At 36.0% G+C, this 25391-nt stretch overlaps 1 protein-coding gene across 5 annotated transcripts in view; it reads left to right on the forward strand.

Moving 5' to 3' along the window:
* TRPM3 (transient receptor potential cation channel subfamily M member 3) overlaps nt 1-25391 on the forward strand; it is a 386166-nt gene that overhangs the window by 254553 nt on the left and 106222 nt on the right. For all 5 annotated transcript variants that reach the window (XM_027752172.2, XM_039384840.1, XM_039384841.1 and 2 more), the window contains exons 2-6: nt 6666-6745; nt 7410-7614; nt 15382-15595; nt 18392-18516; nt 24458-24629. In XM_027752172.2, the coding sequence (XP_027607973.1) occupies nt 6666-6745; nt 7410-7614; nt 15382-15595; nt 18392-18516; nt 24458-24629 (796 nt within the window). The remainder of the gene's footprint in view (nt 1-6665; nt 6746-7409; nt 7615-15381; nt 15596-18391; nt 18517-24457; nt 24630-25391) is intronic.

Consider the following 25391-nt stretch of genomic DNA (forward strand, 5'->3'; position numbering starts at 1 on the left):
TGGGAATTGACTGTTCACTGCCTCTCTCAGCAGTAAACAGCATGGGAAAGTATGAGAAGTCACATTCAAAACAAACAGAAGGAACTGATTCCCTCTGCAACAGGAACAAGGATATTAAGGATGCTGAAAATTTGCAAGAAATCAGCTGGCAAGTCTGTAGAAGAAAGCCCATAAAGGGTTGCAGAACATGTGGAAATCACAATGATGCAGGAAAACCATGAGCAGATAACAGCTGTTAGCTGAGAAACTCTTAGGGAGAAGCATTATGTACGTTTGACATGTTTTCCCCTTTTTTTTAGCATCTGTTTATGGCACTTGTAGAGACCTCATTGTGGTCTGGATGAACCCATCATCTAATCAAGTAGAGCTTTCGTGCTAGAAAAGGTTTATTTACTTATTTAAACAATTTTAAACCCACAGCAGATCCGGTGAAATAATAAACATGTATGGAAAGATACCTTTTGAATGAAGTCAATAGGCTTAATTCTTCCTTTCATATGCTAGTGCCCATAAGAAGCAAACAGTTTTTAAAAGTGTTCTTTACAATACATCTTTCATTTTAATTTCATTTTCTTTAGAATTTTCCCCTTGCACTTCTGCTGATCTTGAGAAGGCCTGTAGGAACCTGAATATTTTTGTCAATTTTCTGATCATTCTCCCTAGTTCTATTTAAAACCTCCGTTAAGCTTTCCAGTTAATTTATCAATAGCATGGCTAATAAGGACATATGCTTGGTCTATATATTATCTTGAAAATATATAAAGCTTAAATAAACATTTTCATAGTAACATTAACAGAGAAATAATATTTTCACTTCTGTGTCCTTGCAGTAAGAAAAATATCAGATATAATTACTAAAATCTTAAACTATTGAGTGAAAAGCTCCTGATTGTTTTTAAATTACTTTATTTCTTCTAAGTATAGTATAAAAATTAAATCTGGTAAACAATGCTAACAGATAAATTCTGTAACATACTGTAATAATAAATGCCTGCATTCTATGTCGTCCTGTTCTGTACCGCATGCAACTTGATTTTCAAGACAATTCAGCATAGTTTTTGTAACAAATCTGATGATAAAGAGCTTGAGAAATCTGTTAGAAAAAGAATAAAACACATAATTACAGCTCTAATGGATAAAGGCCTGATTACCAGCCTCTAAATTGCTAGTCTGTTAGATTAATAAATGTCTGTTAGAAAATGAAACATTTTGGGACACTCTAATGATCCCTAACTAAATGTCCAGAGAGGTAAATTCCTAATGCTTCAAGAAAGACGTAAAATATTTATAATGCTTATAATTGGACAGTGTTGAAAAAGAGGATTAGAAATTCGGTCTGAGCACACAGTGTAATAAGGTTATACTGAAGTATTGCCTTCCTTCGTACTAATATAGGTACAGAAGTTTACATGTACTCAGAGCCAGTGGAATTTGTACAAGTGCCCATTTGGTTAAGGAACACTAATCACTTCAGCTTGCAATAGCATTGATGCAATTCCATCACCATATGCTCCTGCAAATCCCATCTGTAATTTGCTTCAGTATTACTCTGTTGCCTGTCCAGCTGCTCTGCTCCATTGCGAGGTAGAGACAGGCTCTTAGCAACACCTCTCTTGCACCAGTAATACCTGTCTTAGAACCTGGTTACTTGTTGGAAATAAACAAAGTAGGAAAACAGAGGGTTAGAACTGCCACTGGTTGTGTTCTGTGACTGACATAACTAGTTTTTATAAAATTGTAAATCTTAGTGCTATTTTCGAAGTAATGCTATTTCAGAGGTCAGAGTTAAGCATCCCAGCTACATAACATGGTAAAATCTGCCAGATTTTGTCTTTCAGAAAATTTCTGTTCTTGATTAGTTTTTAATATTTGCCCTCATCTTCTATGAGGAGCCAGTACTGGGCTCATTGCTAACTGCTTTTAAGTCTTTGTTTCATTAACACGGAGCTGGGTTGAAAATGTAAAGACTGTGTACATTTGTAGCATCAAATGGGCAGCATTGACCACTCAAAATGCTATTTTGCTGTTGCACCATATTAAAAAACACAAAATCTTTCTGTATTGGCTATTTCTTTATTACTCCTTAAAATATAGGAATATCTATGGCACTGGTACTTTCATTGCCAGAGAAAGTCATAGATTAATGTTTCTTTAAATTAGCTGTAGCAAAGACATTAGTAATTACCTGTGGTATCAGTTGTATATGCCAACTCTACTTAAGTCTCTATAAAACATCCCTGTGCCATTGGGTGATGCATGCAAATGAACATAACCATCATTTCTTTTGTTGATTTCTTGAGCCAAAGATGTAGCTTCTGCCCCAGGCTACTTTGCAAGCTGAAACCTGAATCCAGGATCAGTCCCTAGAATCTTGTCAAGTACTGAAGGTTAACTTCAAAGTCAATTACGATTTTTACTCAGTCATCTCAGTCATGAGAACTTTTCCTTTCATCACTTCACTCTTTCTCCACCCTGTCAACCAAACCAAATTCCCCAGTGTTAAAATGCAAGCTGTCTTTACCTACTGACTCCCCAGTCATATTCTTTACCTCAATGAACTGTTTACTAGCTTCTTTCTTGGTTGCAGTTTTACCTTATTTGTTCTCCACAGATCATTGGTCTGATCCTGCGTTTAAGAGAACTTACAAGATATGCACACAGTCTCTGGTACAGAAACCTCCCAGGTCATAGCTTTGCTAGAATAGAATGTGTATATATATGTATAAATATTTATATTTATACACAGAGGAAGACATTTATACACCCATATGTATACATTAATATTTACAAAATACATGCATGTATATTACACAAAAAACCTTAGAGAACCAAGAGGAAAAAACGATCTCATGGATTCTGCCAGCCTAGCAGAAGCTTCTCAACACATCTGTGTGATGGTATAAGAAGTTTAAAAGTTGATGCATATTCTCAGCTTTGGCCATCGTGGGCTGATCAGAGCTAATGTATGTCCTGAACAGTTTAGTAGTTGTGTGTTTGTCCAAGGGTAGAAGGAATATTTTCCATGCATTAGATGCACCCTTACTGATACGGAAAGGAGGGGGTGTAGGCCTATGTGGGAGTAGAGAGGAACTAATCCAAACTTGGAGGCGGAGGTGGAAGAGTCAAAATATTTTATATTTGGAAAACTCTTGAAGTTAGTAGCTAAACACATATAATTGCTAGGTACTAAAGAAAACCCCAAAAAATCTAAGCATTTTTCATATGAAATGGTTGTTCATCAGTGTTAATATCAAGAGGGTACAGTAAAGAAGTAGTCCCCAAATTTGTAAAGAGTCAAGTTTTTGTTTAAGTTAACAACTTTTAACTATGCTGAAAACAATGCAATTGCTTGTCTCTGAAAGATAAAGGGTTGTGAGTTTGACTTTCTGAAAAGTTACATGCACTACAGTGCAGCAATTGTGGTGAGAAACAGTGACAAAACCCAGTTTCTTTGGAAAAATGCCATCCTTGGTTATTTGCAATATGTTTCAACTGTGTATAGATTTCTCACAGTTGCCCAATAAACACACTGTTTTTGTTCTTTGGAGATTAACAGTTTCCCCTGTGTTCTCAGGTTCTTTCTAGTATATTACAGTGTTTCTTTTGAAGGATTGGTTTTCCTGGGTCGAATTTAAGAACTCAGAGCATCTTATCACACTTTCACCAGCTCGTGTTCTCAGGGGGAAAAAAGAGAGGGAAAAAAAGCCCATCAAGGCTTGTGCCAGCTAAATCCAAGCTCTCAAGGGATTTGTTTTTCTTTAGGCGTCAGATTAGATGTTCAAACCAAGCAGTGTTGTGGGGCCACGGGTCAGTGCCCACTGAACCCTTAACGAGGCTAATCCCACAGCAGCACATTCCAAGCGGCTAATGGGTGCAAGGGCTTTGCTGGCTCTCACATCTCTGCGCTGGGGGCAGAGCAAGAACCTTGTTCAGCGGTCGCAAATGTGTTATTAGCCATGACCAGCAGTGGCGAAACTTGGAAAGCAGATTTTCCTCCAGGACAGGCTTAAATACCAAGTTTGATGCTCAGGTAAAGAAGAGGGAGAAAAAAAGTGTTCTTGGTGGGATTTTACGGCTGGGTTAATAAAGAGAGAGACTTACCTAGGGAGCTGAGCTATGAATAATCTAAATTCAAGTATGGCATGCACTTTATGAATTTCCTGTGGACTTTAAATTGGTTTATGAATTACTACTAAAGGAGTATTTGTGAAATAAGAGAAAGAGAAGATAAGCTTCTTGCTCTACTAGTTTTGAATATTCTTTGCTGTAATTTTCTAAAGTTTTTATTACTTTATTTCAGATTGTTAATAAGAGTTTAGTGCAGACAGTTTAGTGATGAATGTGTTTATTTACCGAAGTTATTCTATTGTGAAGACTCTACGGCAAGTAACATAATCTGAACTTTGTACTTCATTGCAAGTTATATCTGTCATGGAAAGATAACCGGTATGAGATAGTGAAGCCAGGTGCTTTCTTTTAAATTTGGAAGGACGAGGAAATATGAAATTAGTAAATCATGTATTTTGGCATCATGACTCTGTTGGGTAGGATAGTATATTGTTTGAGATCTAAAAGCTGGAAAGTTTTTTTTCATGATGGGAATAAAGGAGTTTTTTAAATCAGACTATTTGTGCAATATTACCTTTGATGAAAATTCAAATGCATATTATTATTATTATTATTATTATTATTATTATTATTATTATACTTAACATAGCTATGTTTCTTTTCTACTTGCAAAGACTATATGAGAAAGAGTAGGAAAAATGTCACTGTACTGGTTTTTGAAAGCTTACTTCTATACCTAAAGAAAAAATTTTCAGTAAAGTACCTGTTATGGCATCTTTTTGTATTGCATCTTGAGAGAAATTTAGCTAGTGACCATCTTTAAAAAAGACACTAGGTCTATGTAGTCAGAAAATTCACCAAGGTAAATTATTTGCAGAAAATTATTAAAAATATAAGTATTTAATAAAGGATATTTAGAAGTTATAATGAATTACAACTTTAAGGTAATCTCTTCAGTGTGAAGTAAAACTGTGTTAGCTTCTTCAGAATTTCTGTTTAACTGGCCTTTGCTTAAACAAAACAAACCTTACCAACATTCTATGATATATTAACTTTTTGTTTGCTACAGTAAGGAAGATCAGTCAAATACAGTTTTATTTAATGATTTTAATTGACTCTTATTTTTTCTGACTGTAGAAGTCTCCTATTTCAAAATTTGAAGTCTAGCAGACTTTTCAAATAAAAACGCAAGGAGAAGAAAGATGAAATATTGCCAAGTAACATCAGTGACCACTAGATCCAACAAGGAATTATCTTCTGTGTGAAAGGCAAAAGAATAACTTTTTATGTACCGGGACTGATAAGTAATGGATGTAGCAAGAAATTCTTATTATGGTACTTTATAGTTTGTGCTAGTGATATTCACTGAAAACATGGAAAACAGGATACAGATTTAGTTGAGAAAAAGGTAACATTAGGCTCTGAGATAACATTAGTTAGTAAAAGTAATACATACGTAGGTTACCATCTAACTTTCCATAGTAAAAGGTAAGATTAATTAGTTAGGTTACATTACACAGGCAATTCCATATGTTCTCTTTTCATAGAGGCAGGATACTCATATTTCCTTTAAATTGTCCAAAGTTCATTTTGTATTACTTAATTCTCAGATAATTTTGTCATAGTTCATAGTTTTGTTTATCCTGTGCAATAAAGTAGGGAATTTTATTATTTAAATAGATTTTATAAAGTATGTCTGTTTGAAATGATTTTTAAAGGAAAGTTTTAACTCATCTCCTTATTAAATGAAATAATTGAATTCTACCTGGGTGAATGTTTTAGAGAGCTTGCTAGAACTGATATAGAGCAAAGACTTCCTAGATAATTAAAATTATTTCAAAACTCTGAAAGTCTCTCCTTCGTGGTTTTGTGTTTGAGGCTTGGGTTTTTCTTCTTTCCCACCCGTCTATCTTCCTTTTTTTAAAAGGTTTGTTGTGTATTTGAAAAGTAAGAATATGCTGAGGGAAATTTCTTGCTTTTCTATGAATATGAGGGGAAAGTGTTATGAACAGGCATAGCTTCACTGAACTGTTTCAGAGATTACCTCAGCCACCTCATCTGAGTCAATGCATCAAAGTTGTTTTGTATTGTTTCAGAAAGAGAACTTCCTCTTTTTTTTCTTTTCTTATTAAGATGTTCACATCGGAAACTATGTAAACCTCTATGTTAAACAGCACTCTCAGTACTTGTGTAAAAAATTGATTTTTTTTTTTTAATTAGAGATGACTTAATTGTATTACTAAAATGGAAATAGACTTTTTAAAGCTGTTTCAATGAAGAGGTGTATTTTTTTTCTCTGCCATGAAGAAAGCTTTACAGTTTAATTCTTCTCCAGTGATTCCTGCTATGAGAATATAGGTGACAGGATCAAAGTCGCCTGGCTAGTGAATATGAAAACAACCTTAAGGGCTTGTGTTGGGTGCTCAGTTCTAGAAGGAAGTCATAGTTCTAATGGAAAATGTTTGCTCTGAGCAAAATGTGCATTGTGTGTCTGCAAAGTCAATAAAGTTTTTTTCTTTGGAGTTTCTCTTCAGTTGTATTTTAATTTGTGCTTAATAAGCAAACAGATCTCATGGCATTTCCTTTCTCTTTTTTAGGCACAGAAATCATGGATAGAAAGAGCATTTTACAAGAGAGAATGTGTTCATATCATACCCAGCACCAAAGACCCCCATAGGTAATTGCATGCTACTTGTATGAAAAATGAAAGTTGATTGAAAAAAAAGTCTCTCTCTCTGTATATATGCATAAAATATATATGGATATAAATATTTCATAAACTTATTTGTTCAGAAGGTGGTTGAATTACAGATGGAGTGACGGATTCCTATAGGCACTATTTGTTTACATTTCAAAACTTATTTCATAACAAGAAAAAAAACCCAACAGATAAATCAAAGGGGATCAGCATCTGTGTTAAATTTCCTTATCTTCTTAGTTCAATATTCAGTGCATTGAACGTTTACCTAAATTGGATGTGTGACACACAATACTGTCGAAAGAAAATAAATGCAGTAAACTAGCAATTTAAAATATGTGCTAGTCCATGAAAAAAAAAAATCTGATTATTTGTCCTGATGTCATCTGAAGACAACAGAAAATGTTCTTTATTTTGTACATATTTAGGACAAAGCATGGTTTTATTGAAATACAGGAGAGCTCAAAGTAAAAAAGACCATAGAAAGCAAAGATAATATACAGACTGTATTACTTCCATACACAAAGCCTTCAGAGAGCAGGAAAACAGAGTTGAAAAGGGGTTAGATTTTCTTTGTAGTTTGTTTTCCTGTTCAGTTTATACATGCACGTGACTCAAGTTTTCTGTTTGTTTAATGTCATAGGTGTTGCTGTGGGCGTCTAACAGGTCAACATATTGGACAGCCTCCAAGCGCCTCTGTTACTCAGAATGAGAAAAATGAAACCAGGCTCACTCGCAATGACATCCAGTCGGAGAAGTGGTCCATCAGCAAGCACACACAGCTCAGCCCGACGGACGCTTTTGGAACCATTGAGTTCCAAGGAGGAGGCCACTCCAATAAAGCCATGGTAACCATGTTTTTCTCTTAGATAAATAATGCTGCTAGCTAAAGATAGGCATTCACAAAGAAGGAACAGCATTCTTTCTTAACTTCATGTTAAAGTATTATTGTGTGTAGGACCGTAATGTATGTTTTTATGTGTCATGTGCCAAAGAGTGGGCGAACAAAATTAACTGTAAAAGCTGGACTACAGTGTAAGAGGGGCTACCTTTATGAAGAATGAAGACAAATTAATGTGTTGCTACCTTGATTTTCTTCCAATGGCTAGTCATCCCTCTTTTTCTGAATAATTTTAGAGTTCAACTATGATTGCTGGCTGTGTCTGCAAAGCTGAAAAATATACCTAATTTTAGTATTCCTCCAGACATGTATCAGAGGATAGACCAGTTAGACTCATTGGTTCATATTTCAGTGAAATAAGATGTCCCATCAAGTGTCTAATCTAGGAATTGGGAAATCCCTATTCTTCCACAAACTTCCTTGAGCAAGGAGTTACTCCTTCCCTATGGAGAGATACCAAAGTATATTAATCTGAAGGCATTGCTCCACTAATTTGAAGAGATGTTTCCATGTATGTATTTTTCCTATGAGGAACCCTTCTATGAAAGGAAGAACCCCTCTGACTCTATTTAAACTACTGAACCTGGGAGTTTGGGAATGAAAGATGACTACCTAGCACATCATGGCCAAGACACTGCTTTGGGCAGCACTGAGGGCAGAAGCAGAGCTCCTGAGTGCTCTTCAGAATAACCTGCCCAGCAACCCAATACTGTCTCCTGCACATGAATTCTTCCCACAAGGTGTCTCAGATCTGTTTTAAGGGACAGAGATTAGAGACAATGAAAATCTCAGGTACTATGCTAGCAAGAGACAAATATTTTCCTCAGAAGTACTTCTGAGGAAAATATTTGTACTCTTCGACAGAAGTACTGGAATCGGAATGTTTACTTGAGTGGATGGTACTGTTCATGCAGATGGTGGCTTCTTCTGATAGAAACCAAAAAGCACTACTGCACCAAGAAATAGAAAATTAAGTAATCTCTCTGAGAGTACCGCAGACACCATATGTTCAGTTGATAACCAATCACCTAAAAATCTGCAAGGCCATTTCTAGAGAGACTCTGATTAGTAAATAACATTTGGTTAGTGTGAATAAATTGTCAACTCCTTCAGCGCTGAAATGAACCAGACTGTGCTGTTTGTATCTTCAAAAGCAGTGGAAAAAAACCAAAAAGCTTTTCATCCAGGCTGAGAAAGATTCAGAGATACAGTAATAATGAATGTTATTAACCGTATATGGATACTTTGCATTAAATCACTGCTTATGAGAAAGATAATCAATAGAGCTTTTTCAGTGATGGCCTTGAAGATTGCTATAAAACAATAAACAGCCCTGCCAAGACAAAAGTAGTCTTAGACAGCCAAGAAATGATGAAGCTTTTAGGGAAGCTGTTGCTACAAATTTCTCTAGAGGATTTCTGGTCTTTGCTGGGATTTTGATGTCCTGGCATAGTGTCAGAAGGGACAGGAGATGCTTCAGGGTATATACTCTGTGCTCAAAAGAAAACAAATGAGGTGAAACTGTGGAGGTAAAACTGGAATTCAGTATAAAAGAAAGAAAAACTTTACCACAGAGTGCAGCCAGGAATGAAACCATGAGGAATTTAGGGGGGAAAAAGAAAAAAAAAAAAAAAAAAAAAAAAAAAAAAAAAGAAAAAAAGAGGGAAAAAAGGACTTAAACTATGAGAGACCTAAATAACAAATTAAAACTTAGAAAAGACTACAAACATTTAATGCTGGAAAAAATCCAGCTTTATATTGACAGTACTAGAATCAGGAAGATAATTGCATTTACCATCTATTCATAGTCATTAAACCCCACCAAAAACATAGGAAACAGCAAATTCTTCATGAACTAAAAACGTCTGTAAGAGCTCCAGAAGTTCAATCATCCAACTAGTGGGAAAAGTGCTTCAAATTAAACAATTTGATAAATATCCATTGAATGGGTGTCATGCTTGGTTACCAACAATGAAAAAAGTATCTTTCATAAGACCAAAACACAAATAAGGAGGCTTGCATATCCATTAATTGTACCTTTTTTAAATGAACAAATTAAAGAGCTTTGTTATAGTTTGCTGAAAACAATATGAAGGTGTCCTTATGCTCTTATTTCCAGCCCCACACATTATTTTAGGGTACACTGTGGTCAAAGAGTTGCCTAAGTAGTTGTTGCAGTTTTATTAACAGAGGTAATTAAACTTCCGTCTCTGAATTTACTGGCTATGAAGTCTTTCCCATAATAAGTAAAACTTACCAAATCAGAAGCTTTCTATGGAAGCTGAGAGTTTGCTCAATAGAAGCAGCCAACCACTTTTGCCAGCAGAGGAGGGAGGAAGGAGCAGTTATATTGAAAAATAAGGGTTAGAAAAAAGGAATAAGTACATAATAGTCCTTGGAAACCTTGTTGTTCAGAGAAAACATTCTCAAACCCAAAAGCAGAGAAGCTGACTAACATGAGTAGGGGAAGAGAGAAAAAGGGAGAAAATATGATAGGCAGATATTTATTCCTTTCGAAAAATATGTCATATTAGTTATTTTCAAGGTACTGGCTACCAAATAAAACTATGGCATGGGAACTGAATTTTGCTTACAGTCATGGTAGGTTAATATTGTGCCTATTGGCTAATAAAATAACCTTACAAAGCAGGAAGATTTGGCAAGCTGACCAAAATCAAGGAAAGCCTCAGAGGAAGAATTCAACATAAAATTTTGCACCTATTCCCTATTTTATTTGATTATATGGATGCCCACACATGAAAATTATTAAGTGAGGAAAACACAGGTGTATTATCTTGGTCTGTGCTAACGGGAAAACTGCTAATTTTTTCTGAATCAGACTACAAGGAATTAGGTGGGGTTTGTTAATGAAAACCATAACCTCAGATTTATAATTGGGAAACCAATTAATTAATGGAATAAATTACTGCATGTAAGACTGACAGATAATTATTTTTGCCATTTGAACTAAGAGAATTCGATTTTAATACAAAATATATAATAAATATAATTATACTTTTCATGATATAATATTGTATCACTTGTCACAAGACAACTAACAATGGGATCTTCTGCTATGGAAATTAAAATTACACTTAAATTATAATAGAATACATGTATTTGGAACAAAATAGAAAAGATATAGGTTTCCATATTGTCAATAGAACTGACTGGGCCATTAATTTCAAATCCACAGCCACATAGAACAAAAATTTCCAAACAGCATGAATTTTGCTAATGCCATTGAGTTGTTAAAGTGTCTTCAGTGCAGCTGCACTAACTTCCTTAAATCAATAATGTGAATAGCTCAGGGTGCAGCAGATTATATAGAAACACATAGCTGAGATTAGGTAAGGTTGGTTAACAAGATCAGTTACTAAAAGGGCCTTTTCTTCAGTCTTCATGTAATCACAGATAATCCTACAAGTCTGTGGTATTTAGACCTCTGTCACTCTCATATTTTCTACAAGTGACTGACCCCATTAATATGTAGGATACACAAGCAGTTTTGCTTGGTAACATTTACATTGTTTTTACAGCAGATTTTCAGTTTTAACCACTGTAAAAAGATCTGAGAGAGATGTGGATATACATTAACTTTATTAATACCTTTTGCAAATAAATCAGCTGATTAATAAAAATACAGGAAAATTAATGAAAGCTGACCTGCTTTATATAAGTTGGCTCTTACTAGTTTAAGAAATATGTATGAGTTTGTCTAACTATATACTAGCGATTTATTACACTAAGTCAGAAAGCAATTATCAAACTAATGTGAGTGATTCCATTCCTATTATGAGCAATATTCCAAACAATTTATAAATGTATTCTATTCATCAGTGGACCAGTTAAGACAATATTGCTGTGATGCATTTTGCACTGTACTTGTGACCAAACTGAACCCATTTTTTTAATATACTATCTGCCTTTACACACACATACACAAAACACTTTAACATTCTTTCATTAATTGGTGGTCCTGGATTTCCTAACAACTTCTTTAAAGGATTGCTATTTACAGAACTAAAATTTCTTTGATCATGTATTTTCAAGGTTAGATGGAAGATGGCTGTTTGAAAAGTTTTGGTGAGTTAACTACATTCATTTTCATTGAATGCATTCCAATAATATATTTAATATGCACAGTAAAATGCTAAAATATGTTTACAGCTGCGAAAAACCAAAGTTTTCTTCAGTGTTATCTCCTTAACCTTTCTTATGGAAGCATAAAAGAACATCAGTAGAATTCCAATGAACATGAACATTGGAATATTTAATATTCAGATCCTCAAAACTTTATTAAGGATATTTGGAAATCAACCTCATAAAAAAGGTATTTTTCTTTTTTTAAAATACATTGTATTTTATCAAAACTATATAAAAAGGACCTTAAAAGCCGTCAGGGCTTTTGAGAGAAAAAAAAAGGGAGATAATCCTGTAACTTGCATAAACCATGGAAAGGCAGCAAACATTCTTTCTGTAACAGTAAATTAATTCTTAAAAAATATTTACAGAATTTAAAACATGGTCTCCTGTGTGAAGAAAAAGGGGAAATAACACAGACAAACATTTATTCAAAGGACAATTAAATCAATGAGAGTCCTTCCACTAACTATTTAGTGGAACGTGGATGAGAACAAGATGTTAAGAAGAAATAATTCATACAGAACCAGTCTGGTTTTAGTCTAAGTGACAGTTTTTCTCTTGAATTCAATGAGAATTACATCAAACTTATTTTTTATGTGAGGATCATACTTTGAGGGAACTAGTCTTTAATTTGAAGATATGTCTGCAGTGATAGAAACTTATTTACCAAAGAGAAACACAGGAGCAGTGTTAGAATGCAGATCACAAAATGTTCCCTGAATAGATTTACTCTGAAAAAATGCACCAAAATTCTGAATCTCTTCATTTTATTCATTGAGACTCTCATCTGCAGTCATTCACCAAGTACTTTAATGAAACAGCTGTGTTTGGGTAACAGAATAGTAATTCTACCTCTCAGGAACTTTGGCTTTTGCCCTTGGGCACTGGAGTCAAACTTGCAAGCCTCTGGCTGTTTGACTGATAATGGGCACAGCTATGTTCTAAGACAATACTTGACAAAAATTAGAAAGAACAACTGGCGTCAAATGGCACTCTTGATGACTACGACTGTGCTGGTTTAGGGATCAAAAGGGCATGACAGCTTGAACTTGATGATTTATCCTTTCACCATTCTATGCTGATGTCAGTCAGGTCAGTCTGTACTTTTGCTTCCTAACTAGTCAACATGTTAAATGATGGCCAAAAATAGTTTCAAACATACAAAGCTGAAAATTGTGTCTGTAAGAGCAAAAATTAATCAGTCATAAAAACAGTCATAAACACTGAGCGCTATGCACAGAAGAAAAATCACGATGTTTGGCACCACTGCCAAAAACTTCTAAAACAATAAATCTTATCTATGACGATTTAAATTTTAATTTACATGAATAAAACTTTCTGATCTATTTTTCCTTAAATTTCCTCTTCCTAAAGTAAAGTTATCATAATTATAGAGGGGTTTTGCCTTCAGTATAAGGAACAAGCTGTTGTTTGTGATAAAAGATGTCTATATTTCAAATAAATGCAAGCAAATATTTCTTCCAACTTTCTGATTCACTATATAGACTTGTATTTATTGAAATTCAGAGGTCTTCCTGTATAAGAAGAGTAATACATAGGCTTAAGAAGGTAGGAGCAGTGAAATCACATATTCTAGGGTAAAAAAAAAACTAAGGAATCAAAAAAAATCAGTGGCTGAATAATGGTATCTGATGCCATTTGTATCTTCATTTTAGTATCATCCCAGATGATGCAATAGCCTCTATTTTCAGCATATTTGTATGGCCATTGCTAGTGTGAATTCACCTTAATTATCTTCTTAAGACTACCAGTAATGTCTTCACCAAAAAAGAGTAAGGTACCAGTGATTCCAAAACAGAATCTCCATAATTTTTCATATAGTCCCCATGAAGGATGATGTCTGTGAATGTGTCCATGAATGTCTGTGAATGGTTGTCCTTTGCAACCTCAGATGTCCCTAAAGACAGAAAAAGGGGAATCAGGATTAGCCTTCTTACACCCCCTCCAATGTGTTAAAACTCTGAGAGCTCTCAAATCCCAACTTAAAAATTATTAACATCTCAATCTAGTCAGTGTATCAGGTGCCATACCAGATTTCATCCCACACTGGAAATTGAATTAATTTCTGAGCTACTGAGGAGGCAGTTCATCTATATATCAACTTGAGGGTACATTTTTGCCAGACATGTATTTTCTATGTCCATTAGCTACTATGAATTTGCCTGTCTGCTGTGGGGAATATTACTGATGCACTGGGGCGAATGTGTATTCCCAAGTTCTTCCTCAGCTTTTAGTTTGACTGTGTCCCAGCTCCCCCAACTATTTGTGCAAACAGGCTTTTGCTTCCAGAAATGTTAAGAATATATGTCCACTGTGCAACAACCCATTCTTGCAAAAACCTCTGTCTATTAGCAATTTCCTCTGGAAAATGTCAAGTCCTTATTTCTTATTCAACTAGAAAAAAATCCACTTTGTTATCGTATGATATTACTAAAAAAGAACAAACCTTTGGCAAGAAATATTAATCAGGCATATCAGAAAAGGACAAAATGGTTACATAATATATTTGGATATTGTAGTGCCTGGCATTTCACAATAAATAAGCTAGAACTAGGTATTCCTCTGATTGAAAGCAAAGGAGCCTCTATTATATACCTGATGTCTGTGCTGACAACCCATCAAGGGAAAGGCTACTGAAGTAGCTCTACAGGCAGTGATTCAATCAGAAATTTGATAGATGAGTGGCTTTCTGTAACCTATTTTATTTTATTAAGAGGGTCTTTCCAGACCTTAACAGCTATAGAAATATTTTTTCCTCTTGCAGCCTGTTTCTGCTATGTAACTAGAAATGAAAAAAGCATCATCTGCCCTGTCATGGGTTCTGTGAAACCCTTCATGCATCAGCAATAGAAAGAGCAGGAGAAAGAGCCAAAAGAAAAGCTTACCAAAGAGAGAGACAGGTATCTGTGTGACATGGTAGTGCTATACAAGTTTTGAAGGCAGTTGTTATCTTTGAGCACACACAGAGGGGCTTGATCTACCCTGGTGCAAAATGCTGCAGATGTAGCACAGAACAGCCAACCACTGGAAATGCATAAATTTGTTTCAGAGCACTTTAGGGTCTAGTGTCTTGTTGGGCAAGTTCGTGAATCTGTAAAAATCCTTCTGTAAGTGATAGTTAGCATTCTTTCTTCTGAAAAGTACATATTTAGTAGTCTTGTTCAGTTTAAACTTGTGTGTGCTTGAATAACTCACCTTGTTTCTGTTGTTTCTTGCTTTTTGAGAGTTTGACTTGGTTAACTTGAAAATGAGGTAGAATTGAATACACAGTTGTGATTCTGACTACCTAGGTTGTCTTTGGCAGACCACTTACATTTTTGTTCCATTTTTTCATCTATATGAAAATGCTTAGCATTGCTAAGCATTTTGAAACAATTAATTTCCTAAAAAAAAGAAAGTTATCCAGGCCATGAATTGCAAGTGTTCCATTATTCTTAGTTTTCTAACTTGTCTTTTTTCAGTGATTTATTGGGGTGGATCATATGCATTAGAAACCAGTGGGTATAACCAATCTTTTTTTTCTCTACTACTGCCCTTGTTTCTGTAGTATGTACGTGTGTCTTTTGACACCAAGCCTGACCTTCTTCTGCATCTGATGACCAAAGAATGGCAACTTGAGCTCCCCAAACTTCTCATCTCTGTGCACGGGGGCCTTCAGAATTTTGAACTTCAGCCAAAACTCAAACAAGTCTTTGGAAAAGGCCTTATTAAGGCTGCTATGACAACTGGAGCATGGATATTCACTGGAGGAGTAAACACAGGTAACAGCAACATTGAAATAAAAGCAATGGCATCTAAGAGACCTCATCAGAGAAAAAAAGTAGGACTGATGAGATTGAGAAGCCATTCTGTGTTTTATTTTATTAGTCATTTCTGTACTATGTGTAAACAAGAAAATGCCAAGTTCATACCAACCTGGAAGCTGGTATAAAACAGAATAAAAAGTTTGCTAAAATACGAAAAGCACACAGTGGAACTAAAAATAAAGCCTCCTGGGAGGCAATTATATTAGTATATTGCCCATTGAAGACTAAAAAAATCAACCATAAGCTGCAGGAAAGGACTACTAACCAAAAAAGTCAAACTCTTATTACACAAAACAGAATACATTTTCATCCAGAAAAGACCTATATTTTATCTTATAAGATGATCTGAAGTATGCAAGGAAAAACATTCTAGTTTTTGAATGTGGCAGAAAACTTTTCCTTTCTTGTAGAGAGCTTGCCCTAATTTTTTTGCTATTACTCTTTCAGCAAGAGCAATATCACTGCCATTTCTCTTTGAAGAACATTCTATATAGGTGTCCTAATGACCCAAGATAGCAGCTGGCCCAGCTCTGCTAGTAGACCCCATGTAAGTTTTGGGAATAAGCTGAAAAACACAGGTCCCCAGACGAAAAAAGTTTGGCATTGACTTCTCAGTTACCCTCGCTGAAGGAGGCAGAAAGCAGAAGAGATTCAGGGGAAAGTCAAAGAGTTCTGATAGAGATATATGCAAAAATTTTGAGCTAAGACATGTACTTGTAAAATCTTATGTCATTCTCATTTGCTGCAGTAACAAAGCTATAATTTTTTACTTTAGTAATCTCAAAGAGTGTATCTTCTTAGTGTCTCTGGAAAACAATGTAATCATTCTATCATGTGTTAATTTTAGTGCACTGTAGATCAACTCCTACATATTTGAATATAAATGCCTAATAGGTGTCTTGGGCTTCTTAGTTTCCAGAGCACATCAAATTTAAAACAATACTCAGTTTTATCACTGCAGCAGTAAGAATAGGATATAATCATAGAATACACCAAGTTGGAAGGGACTCACAAGAATCGAAGAGTCCAACTCCTGGCCCTGCACAGGACAGACCCAAGAGTCACCCTATGTGCCTGAGACTGTTGTCCAAACGCTTCCTGAACTTTGGCAGGCCTGGTGCTGGAAGAAAGCAGAGAAGAGGCATAGCTTCTGGAGGTTTAGATAAATAGACAGACTTGCATATATGTAATATGCCCCACATCTCTTAAGAACAAGGGACAAAGTCAGGTTAATTTTGGCCTTTGTACTGTGATGATGATAACATTAGTTGCCAGATACTCTTGTATGGCAAAGACAGATATAAATTTTGTATTAAAAACATATAAATTTTATGTTTAATGTGCATTAGAAAAATGTACATATTATACTCTTAATGCAGTGGATGACCACAGGAACTGTGGAAATCAAACTACAGAAATTTTGTTAAAAAAAGGACAGATCGTAACATTTGCATTTGGCAAATGCACAGCTGCTTTATACTGTTTTTCAAATCATCATAGTTGCAAAGCTAAAACAATACAAATGAACCAGAAAAGTCAGCATAAATAAGCTATTGTTTTTTCTGTAATCAAAAATACCTAGACAAAACAATGTGGTTCAAGTGGCTTTGTGATGTTTACAAAACATGTAACATCAGAAGCAGTTCTGTGATATCAGTTACCTCTGACTGCTGTCTTTGATTTCAGGAGCAAAGCAGTTGGTTGCTCCAGGTTTACATTTTCAAACTGTGGAGGTGAAAATTATTTGTGAAATTGTACCAGTTGAGAATTTCTTAGTACAGTCTTTTTTGTTGACAATGAGTTTTAAAACTGGGTTTCTCTTAAGGAAAATTATAATTGAAAAATCCTGGAAAAATGTTATTGGACTGAGAATCAGCAATGTGACAGTGATAGCATACTTGGCTATAAACATGACTGGTAAATTACTTAAACTGATGTTACGCCAACAGTTGATTATTCTAAATAGCATAAATTTTTTGCACTCTGGGCAGATTTTCTGCTTTAAATCCTGAAAAAAAAAGAAAACTCAGAAACTGAGAAACTCATAGGTCTGCTTCAGTGCAGCCACATCCTAAAAATAGTTCTTAATAGTCAGATTTTAAAAAATTATTTTATTAAAAGGAAAAAGGAATGACACTTTTCCTTTGCACAGAAGTATCACTGAAACTGTCAAAGCTGGTCTAGATCAAGCAAGGAGCACCTGGAAGAGAGCTGGGGAGCAGTCATTCTCTCTACACTAGTTTCTATTTTCGCACTGATTCCCAGGGGTGGTTTAATACTCTGCTGGAAACTGTCTCAGGTGACTGAGTAGCATAATGATGTTTCCACACTACCGTCCTTTATGGGACCATTTGTGCATGAGCTACACTTTTGGAGAGTTTGGGGGGATGGAGGTGGAGGGGGACAGTTAGTTCATGTCCTTCTTTCTATGCTTAGAAATGCACAAATGCTTGCATGCACATCTATATGTGAGCACAAGTGCAGATTAATAATCTGCAGTCAACTGTCAATATCTTCATTCTTATTTCTAGAGCTGTGTATTTTTTTCTAATTACTTCATTTAGTTTTCATTCAATAAAACAGATTTAAAGAAATACTCTAATAATAATAAATAGGAATATACTCATAGCTTTATTTAATTGTAAGTATAAGCATAGGTTTTCCCTAAAAGCAAATCTATATTAAATCCATATGATAGTGAACAAAAAGGACGTAATTTTGAATTTCTGTTTTATGCTGTTTCTTTCCCAGGAGTCATTCGGCATGTTGGAGATGCACTGAAAGATCATGCCTCAAAGTCTCGAGGGAAGATCTGCACCATCGGTATAGCTCCCTGGGGGATTGTGGAAAATCAAGAGGATCTGATTGGCAAAGATGTAAGCCCTATATGGACATAGATCATTTCCAGTATCTAAATCTTCCAGTTACTTTTCCTGTCCTCTCCATCTCTCATTTAATGATTCCTCTTAGAATTATTGTCTGTAGCAAAAAATTAATATATACACAGGTTTTCTGTTATGGTTGATGGTGGTTTTGACATGGCAACAATAAAAATTCATGCACTGTATGTTCTTTAAAAATAAATTATAAAGAAATTTCATTACATGCTATTCTTGAAAATATGTTAAAGATTCATTCTTAGAATTCTATGACTCCTGAAAAATGCCTAAGAAAACACTGATTGCAAGGCTCAAAGTCTGATTTATTATTAAACAATACTATAATGCATTGGTTAAATTCAGAATTGTAGACTGTCCTCCTTAAAATATATTCCCTTCTATACATTTTTGTTGATGCAATTTTGAAGGATCTTATAAATGATACATAAGATCAGCCCTCAATTCACTTCAGTCACTTTCTGAAGGACAGGGTAGGTGTTTCTCCTACTCTTTCACATCATTCTTCTCTTTTAAAACTATTAACAGAAAGATTAACCCCCTCACCTCTGGTTCATTCCCAAGCAATCTACCTGAGAACCAGTGACTAACTCTGAGTGGAGGAGATACAGTTTCCATTCTGCATAAAGAACTTTTTTCTGGTCTGCATTAGTCTAACCCATCCATCTCTGTATGTTCATCCATTAGCAAGTTGGGAAGGGAAGGAAGATTCAAGTATCAGTTAGGTCAGAGGAATTACAATGAGTATGAAGAAAATGATCCAACTGGAGTTCATTGCAATTCACTATTAAAGTACAGCCATTAGAGGAAATCGTATTAGTGCGAGGTTTTGCACTCTAATACCACACAAACAGGATGGGACTTTGCAGCAGTAATTGAGTCACTAATGAACTCTTCTGAGATGCAGTGAGTCACTAATGAACTCTTCTGAGATGCGGTGCAGAAGGTGACTAGAAAAAATAGCTAAACATAAAGATGGCTAATGCACACATCGATTTCAAATAAGCAGTCTTTAGTGACTATACATGGAGTTTTGGAAACATTGCAAGAATGAAGAAGTCAAAAAAGAACAAATTTTGAATTTTTGTATTTTGGAACATTGCTTTTCCTTCCTTATTTATTTCCACCTGTTGGAAGCTACCTACCTCTGTTCTCAGGTAGACACAAGCACTTTAGGGCATCTGGAGCCTTCTTTTGCAGAAAGAGCTAAAGAAAGAAGTTGATTCCCACCTAACTGGAACATATTCCCTGATTTCTGATTTCTTTAAGCAATGGTTTCTTCTAAATATCCTTCCAATTTCATAGGAAATCGAGCAGTTGTATGGTAATTTTATTTTTTTTGAAAAGGTTTTTGGTTAAATCAAAAAAAGGTTAATACTCTTATCACAGAAAGTGACAAAAGTTTAATATAAAATAAGAATAACAATTTGAGTAAAGTCTTCTATTAATGTAGACACAATTATATCAGTAGGGTTATAATTACAGGGTCATCACTAAGGACAAAAATATTTTGAAATGTATCTTTGAGAGACAAAATAAAAATTTTCCTCTGAACATTCTGGCCCCTAATATTTTCATGAAATTATTGATCAGCAGTATGATGTAATGCTTAAGCACTTCTGGTTTTATTCATCTCTGACGCACGTGAAATGATACTGCTTTATGCTTACCGATATCGAATTTCATCTTCCATTTTATTGCCTCATCAGGCTACTTTAATCCACTGAAATGTCTGTAAGCTTTTCAACTGATTAACCACAAATCCCTTACAACTATGTTGAACAGAATATGACACAGCTTGAGATGGACCATATAAGTCATTAAATCTTCTCAGTAACAGTCTTTGCAAAAATTAACTTTTCATTCTTACTGTTTTCCCTCCCTTCCCCCATCTCTCCTTAATTATTTATGCCTCAAACCACTTTCTCTCTTATCCAATGCATGCAGTTTCTTTAGATAAATTTGGTGAGGAAGCTGTTTTGAAAGCTTTTTAAAAATCAAAGTGTACTATATTGACCGACTCATTAGAGGTGAATGCAGTGAAATCAGCCGAGAAGGGGAAATATAAATAGTACCCTAAGCATGTAAAATGAATCATCATCAAGTAAGAAATAAAGGCCACAAAGGATTACACAGGGGGAAAAAAAGTCAACCAATAGTAAAAGACTTGTCAAACTCTGGCATCAATGTGGATTTATGCCTATATGCAGTATGTCTAGCTAAATTATGATCAGAACTGAAGAACTGTCAAAACATACCCTTCCAGCATGAGACAGACACAGAAAACTGTCATAGTCATGGGATTTTGAGAGCCGATGGGGGGCAGAAGCAGGGAGCCGTTGTCACTGCACATGCCCCGCTCCATGATGCCTCCCTGTGCCTCGTGGCACGCTCAGCAGAGGTGCACCTCTCCTGATGCTTCAGCCCATGCCTGGCCTGTGTGGATCTAGAATTCACAGCAGAGGGGTTTTATTATATTTACCAGTCTGTCCAAATCAGTCAGCCTTTGGGAATCTCAAGGGCTTTCTTCAGAGCCACAAAGAAAACTGACTGAATTAAAGAAAATAATACTGTTGTTTGCTATTTGTTGTATTGTGATGATTAAAGATCCCTAAAGAGTCATGTCTTACTCCAGTACTGTAAAAGCAATATAGCGTAAAATATTGCACCTCTTAACACTATTAGATTCTAATTTAAAAACAAAGCACACAAAAGAGTTAGTTGCCCTGTTTCCTCACATTTTCTGATAGAACTGAGAAAGTGACTTGTTGGGCGTTGTAGAAAACTATAATTGTAAACAAGTTTCTTCCTCCATACAGAATCATTCTCTTCTAAAGACTCTTCTAAAAGAGTACACTTTTTAAGTCTGTAGCATTCACATCTTTACTTTCAGGGTCTGGTCAGCCCTTGTTTGGGTTTAGTTCCTAGTAACCTTAGTAAGAGATCTGGGGCAGAGATAAGGACTGGCATATTTGTAGCATATACTGAGCATTTGGACCACTGTGCTTCCAGGATCCTCTAAATTAAACCAGGAACTACCTTTACGCCTAGTGTGCCCCAGAGTAGTGAGGCTGCAGAGATGGCTTGATTTGAACAACAGCTGTTACTTTTTGAGAAGCAAAGCATGCATCTCTCTCTGAGCACACTGTCTCAAATTCTTTACCTTCACCTAGACTGCTCAGATTCATGCACTGGTTCACATGGCACTTGCATGCTCGTTGTCATGGTGAGTTACCCTGAGAAATTTTTCAAGTGCTGTCCCTATGTTGAGTGTCGTGCCCTCAGGGAGTCTAAGCAGAACAACAGTCCTTTTAATTCAAGTTTGCTGCCACCTCAGGGTGCAAAGGCAACTGCTGGGGTTAGCCCAGCTTGTCACCTATTGGCGGAATGCCCTCAGCCCATGCAGCATGAGAGCTGCTTCCCAGCATATCTGCTGTTGCATTCATTAAACTGTATTTAGAGGGACTGTCTTAAGCGTAAATGCTTCTTTCAGCTCTGCAGAGGAAGACAGGGGAACATTATTCACTATTCACAATACAAGGTTGGATGGGACTTCGAGCAATCTGGTCTAATTTCCCTGACCATGACAAGGGTTTTGGAACTAGATGATCTTTTAAGGTCACTGCCAACTCAAACCATTATGTGATTCTGTCTATGCAGAAAGAGGATGAGAAGACAACTTAAAGGTTTTTTCTAACCATTTCACTTGCCTGTAAAATGCAAGGGATTGAAAAGAACAAAGGAATTGGAACTGCAAGAGTTAGAAATTGAAAATCTGCTGACTGTAGTGGAAAAGCAAGTGACGTCAAGGAAATAACCTCAAAGGCTAGGATTTTCTTTCCTTCCTGAAGATTTTGCTTATCCTTTAATCAGGAAGAGCTTAACAGTGTGGTTTGAGAAATTTTATGGTTAAAAAAAAATTCAGCTGTTCAACTATGCATGTTGTGAACAGTTGAATTGAAAATAATTGTAGTCTCATTTTCCCTTCTATAAAATTTATTAATAATGAGATTCACCTTGTAGCTAAACACAGAATGAAAGCATAGCCTTCCGATACGTCCTGCAGCACCATTAATGAGTCAATGTGTGAAGCCGTTGGTGCTGCAACTCATTAGAGCTACAGGTCAGGCTGTCACACAAAGTTTTGAGCTGTGGCTCTCAGGAACAAAACCACAAGCTCTCAGTGGAATTGCTGCACAGAAGCTTGTAATCCTACAATGAATGGGCAACTCAGGGTATTCCTTTACTAGCAGATCTTGCTGGTGTGTGCCATCCATTTATTGAGAGGTGGGTATCGGTTTAAAAATCTGTCACTGTTTCAGTTTGATTTTATTTGATTCTTCCATGTGTGAAAAAGAACCTTCCTTCTCTTTCTGACTGTGGCATGGGATACATGGTTTCTGTATCTGCAGAAGCTGGCTAATGAACATGTTCTGGCAGCATATTGATATTTATTAAGTTATATACACTCATAGAATAACTTGTTATGAATAAGGCACTGAAAGAAACTGTGTAAAAGAAATCTGAGCCAAAGCTGTCACCTGTTCTCACAGTATAGTACCCTCACTTACTTTTGGCCAGCTGTCCTCTTGGTTTTCTCAGATCTGTTTCCTCCCTTTTGCAGAATGAACAGCTTACAGAGTACCCTCTGCATGAGTTTATAACAGCAAAGGAAATCTAAGAGTTGACCAAAGTGTGGCAGACATTCTCAAGTGAAAATAATATAGAGAGAGATCTCTGGCTAAAGAATTACTAACACATATTCTTTGTAAAGAATTATATCTCAATTAAAAATCTCTTTAGAACTACAAAATGAGAGAAAAGCTTAGGAAGAAATCAGTAAGTTATTGTACTCTGTTTGGAAGTATTTATGTCAAATTTGGAGTGTATAATTTTGTGCATTAAAAGCACCAGAAATGAAAAATAAACAATGGCAGAACTGTGAAGAAAATTTTTTGCAGATGACAGATAGCCCACTTGAGTTTTCTAACAAGTCACTACACAATTTCTTCAGCTACTACTTCATTTTACAAATTTTCAGAAGTTTTGTCTCTCAAAAAAAAAAAGACATACACAAACAAGGCAGGGAACAGTATTGCCAGAAAATCTTTGAAGGATCAGCCAGGATCCCTTGACAGAACACCAACTCTTTTGTAATGTTACTACAGTCTTACTTATGTCAACGGAGACCCGCCAAGGTATCTGACAGCCAAATTTGGCCCAGTGCTATTATTTGGTCTGTTTGGTAGCTATGAATGGGATACGCCACAACAATTTTCTCTGCAGCAGAGTTTCTCCTGATGAAATCACATCAAGTGAAGTGTAGCAAAATCTTCATTGAATGGAAACTTTCTAAAGCTGTTGTGAACACAAACAACTGCCTTTGTAGTAATGCTAAGAATGGGCCAAGAGTTTTTTCCAAGAAAATTGAAAATGTGGTGTAATATCAAGTGTACACTTCTCCAAGAGTGGAACTCACCTGTATTTGTGTGTCTGTAGAGGATATTCTGTGCTGGTGGCTCTGAATGAGCCAAAACTGGAGGCACGGTTCTGGGTGGGATCTGCAACACTATTAAAAGTCAGCAGCAGACAGGGTATACAGTGTGTGTGTGTAGTCAGACAGACCTTTGGAGCAGTGACCATTGTTTGGATTTTACGTGGAAACAGTAGACATTGGTGCTATTGAAACAGATTATCATGGAAAACCATTGAAGCAGTATCTGCATCTGGAAGGACAATGTTAAGGTCATTTTCTACTTTACACGTGGAAGACGGTAATGCTCAATGAAATACTTCAAATAATTTTGATTTTTTTTTTCTATTTCATCTTGTTAGCTAGTATCTTGTACTTGCTTTAGTTCTGAGGGTCTTTTCTATTTAATAGAAAATTTAATTTTTTTCCTTTGTCTCTAAAATGCAGGTGGTCCGACCATACCAGACAATGTCCAATCCCATGAGCAAGTTGACAGTGCTCAACAGTATGCATTCTCATTTTATTTTGGCTGACAATGGCACTACTGGTAAATATGGAGCAGAGGTGAAGCTTCGTAGACACCTGGAAAAGCACATTTCACTTCAGAAGATAAATACAAGTGAGTAACATTTGTCTTGTATTGCTTTATAATTGCAATTATAAAAAAAAACACTGAGTACAAAGAAGCAATAAATTCTGCATATTTGGGGGAGTAGTTCTACTGTCTAAAATGGTAAGCATGAGCTTATAAAAGCAAATAGTGATAAGCAAAGAAAATAAAATTTTATTTTAGAGTACGGTGGGTAAAGGCATAGCTCAAATAGCTGGATTTGTTTCTGGTAAGTTTCAAACAATATTTCTCAAAGTTTAGATTCAACTTAGGTCTTTGATAGCCCCATCTCCTTGGAACTGTGTACAGTTAGGTTCCCCTTCATTTTGTAAAAATATGGTGAAATTAGTGTATGTGTGTATGGCCAGTCTTCACGAACGAAGATTTGGGAAAGGTCATCACCCTTTGAGCCTGCGCAGTGGATTTTTTAGGTGAGACCCAGTGTGCGCTGAACTGAGCCCACCCTTTAATCCTGAGGTTCAACTGCCGGGGACGAGCGAGCTCGGACAGTGGCAGCGAGGTCCTCAGGACGTAGGTTTGTTTAGAGTGACCTTCTCTTAGATGGATGGCCTTACAGGGCTGACGAGCTCCATCTGCCCGGAGGAGTTCCCTGACCGGGAATTGAACCCCGGGCCGTGGCGGTGAGAGCGCTGCATCCTAACCACTAGACCACCAGGGGGCCCCAGTGAAATTAGTACAGTTAAAGAAAAGAGTGACACAAATGATAAAAATACTTTTCATGTTAAATATTTATTGATATTTAGAGGCAGA

This window comes from Pipra filicauda, unplaced genomic scaffold (genome assembly GCF_003945595.2).
Source record: "Pipra filicauda isolate LSUMZ 115617 unplaced genomic scaffold, ASM394559v2 scaffold37_size4185640_pilon, whole genome shotgun sequence".
Lineage (NCBI taxonomy): Eukaryota > Metazoa > Chordata > Aves > Passeriformes > Pipridae > Pipra > Pipra filicauda.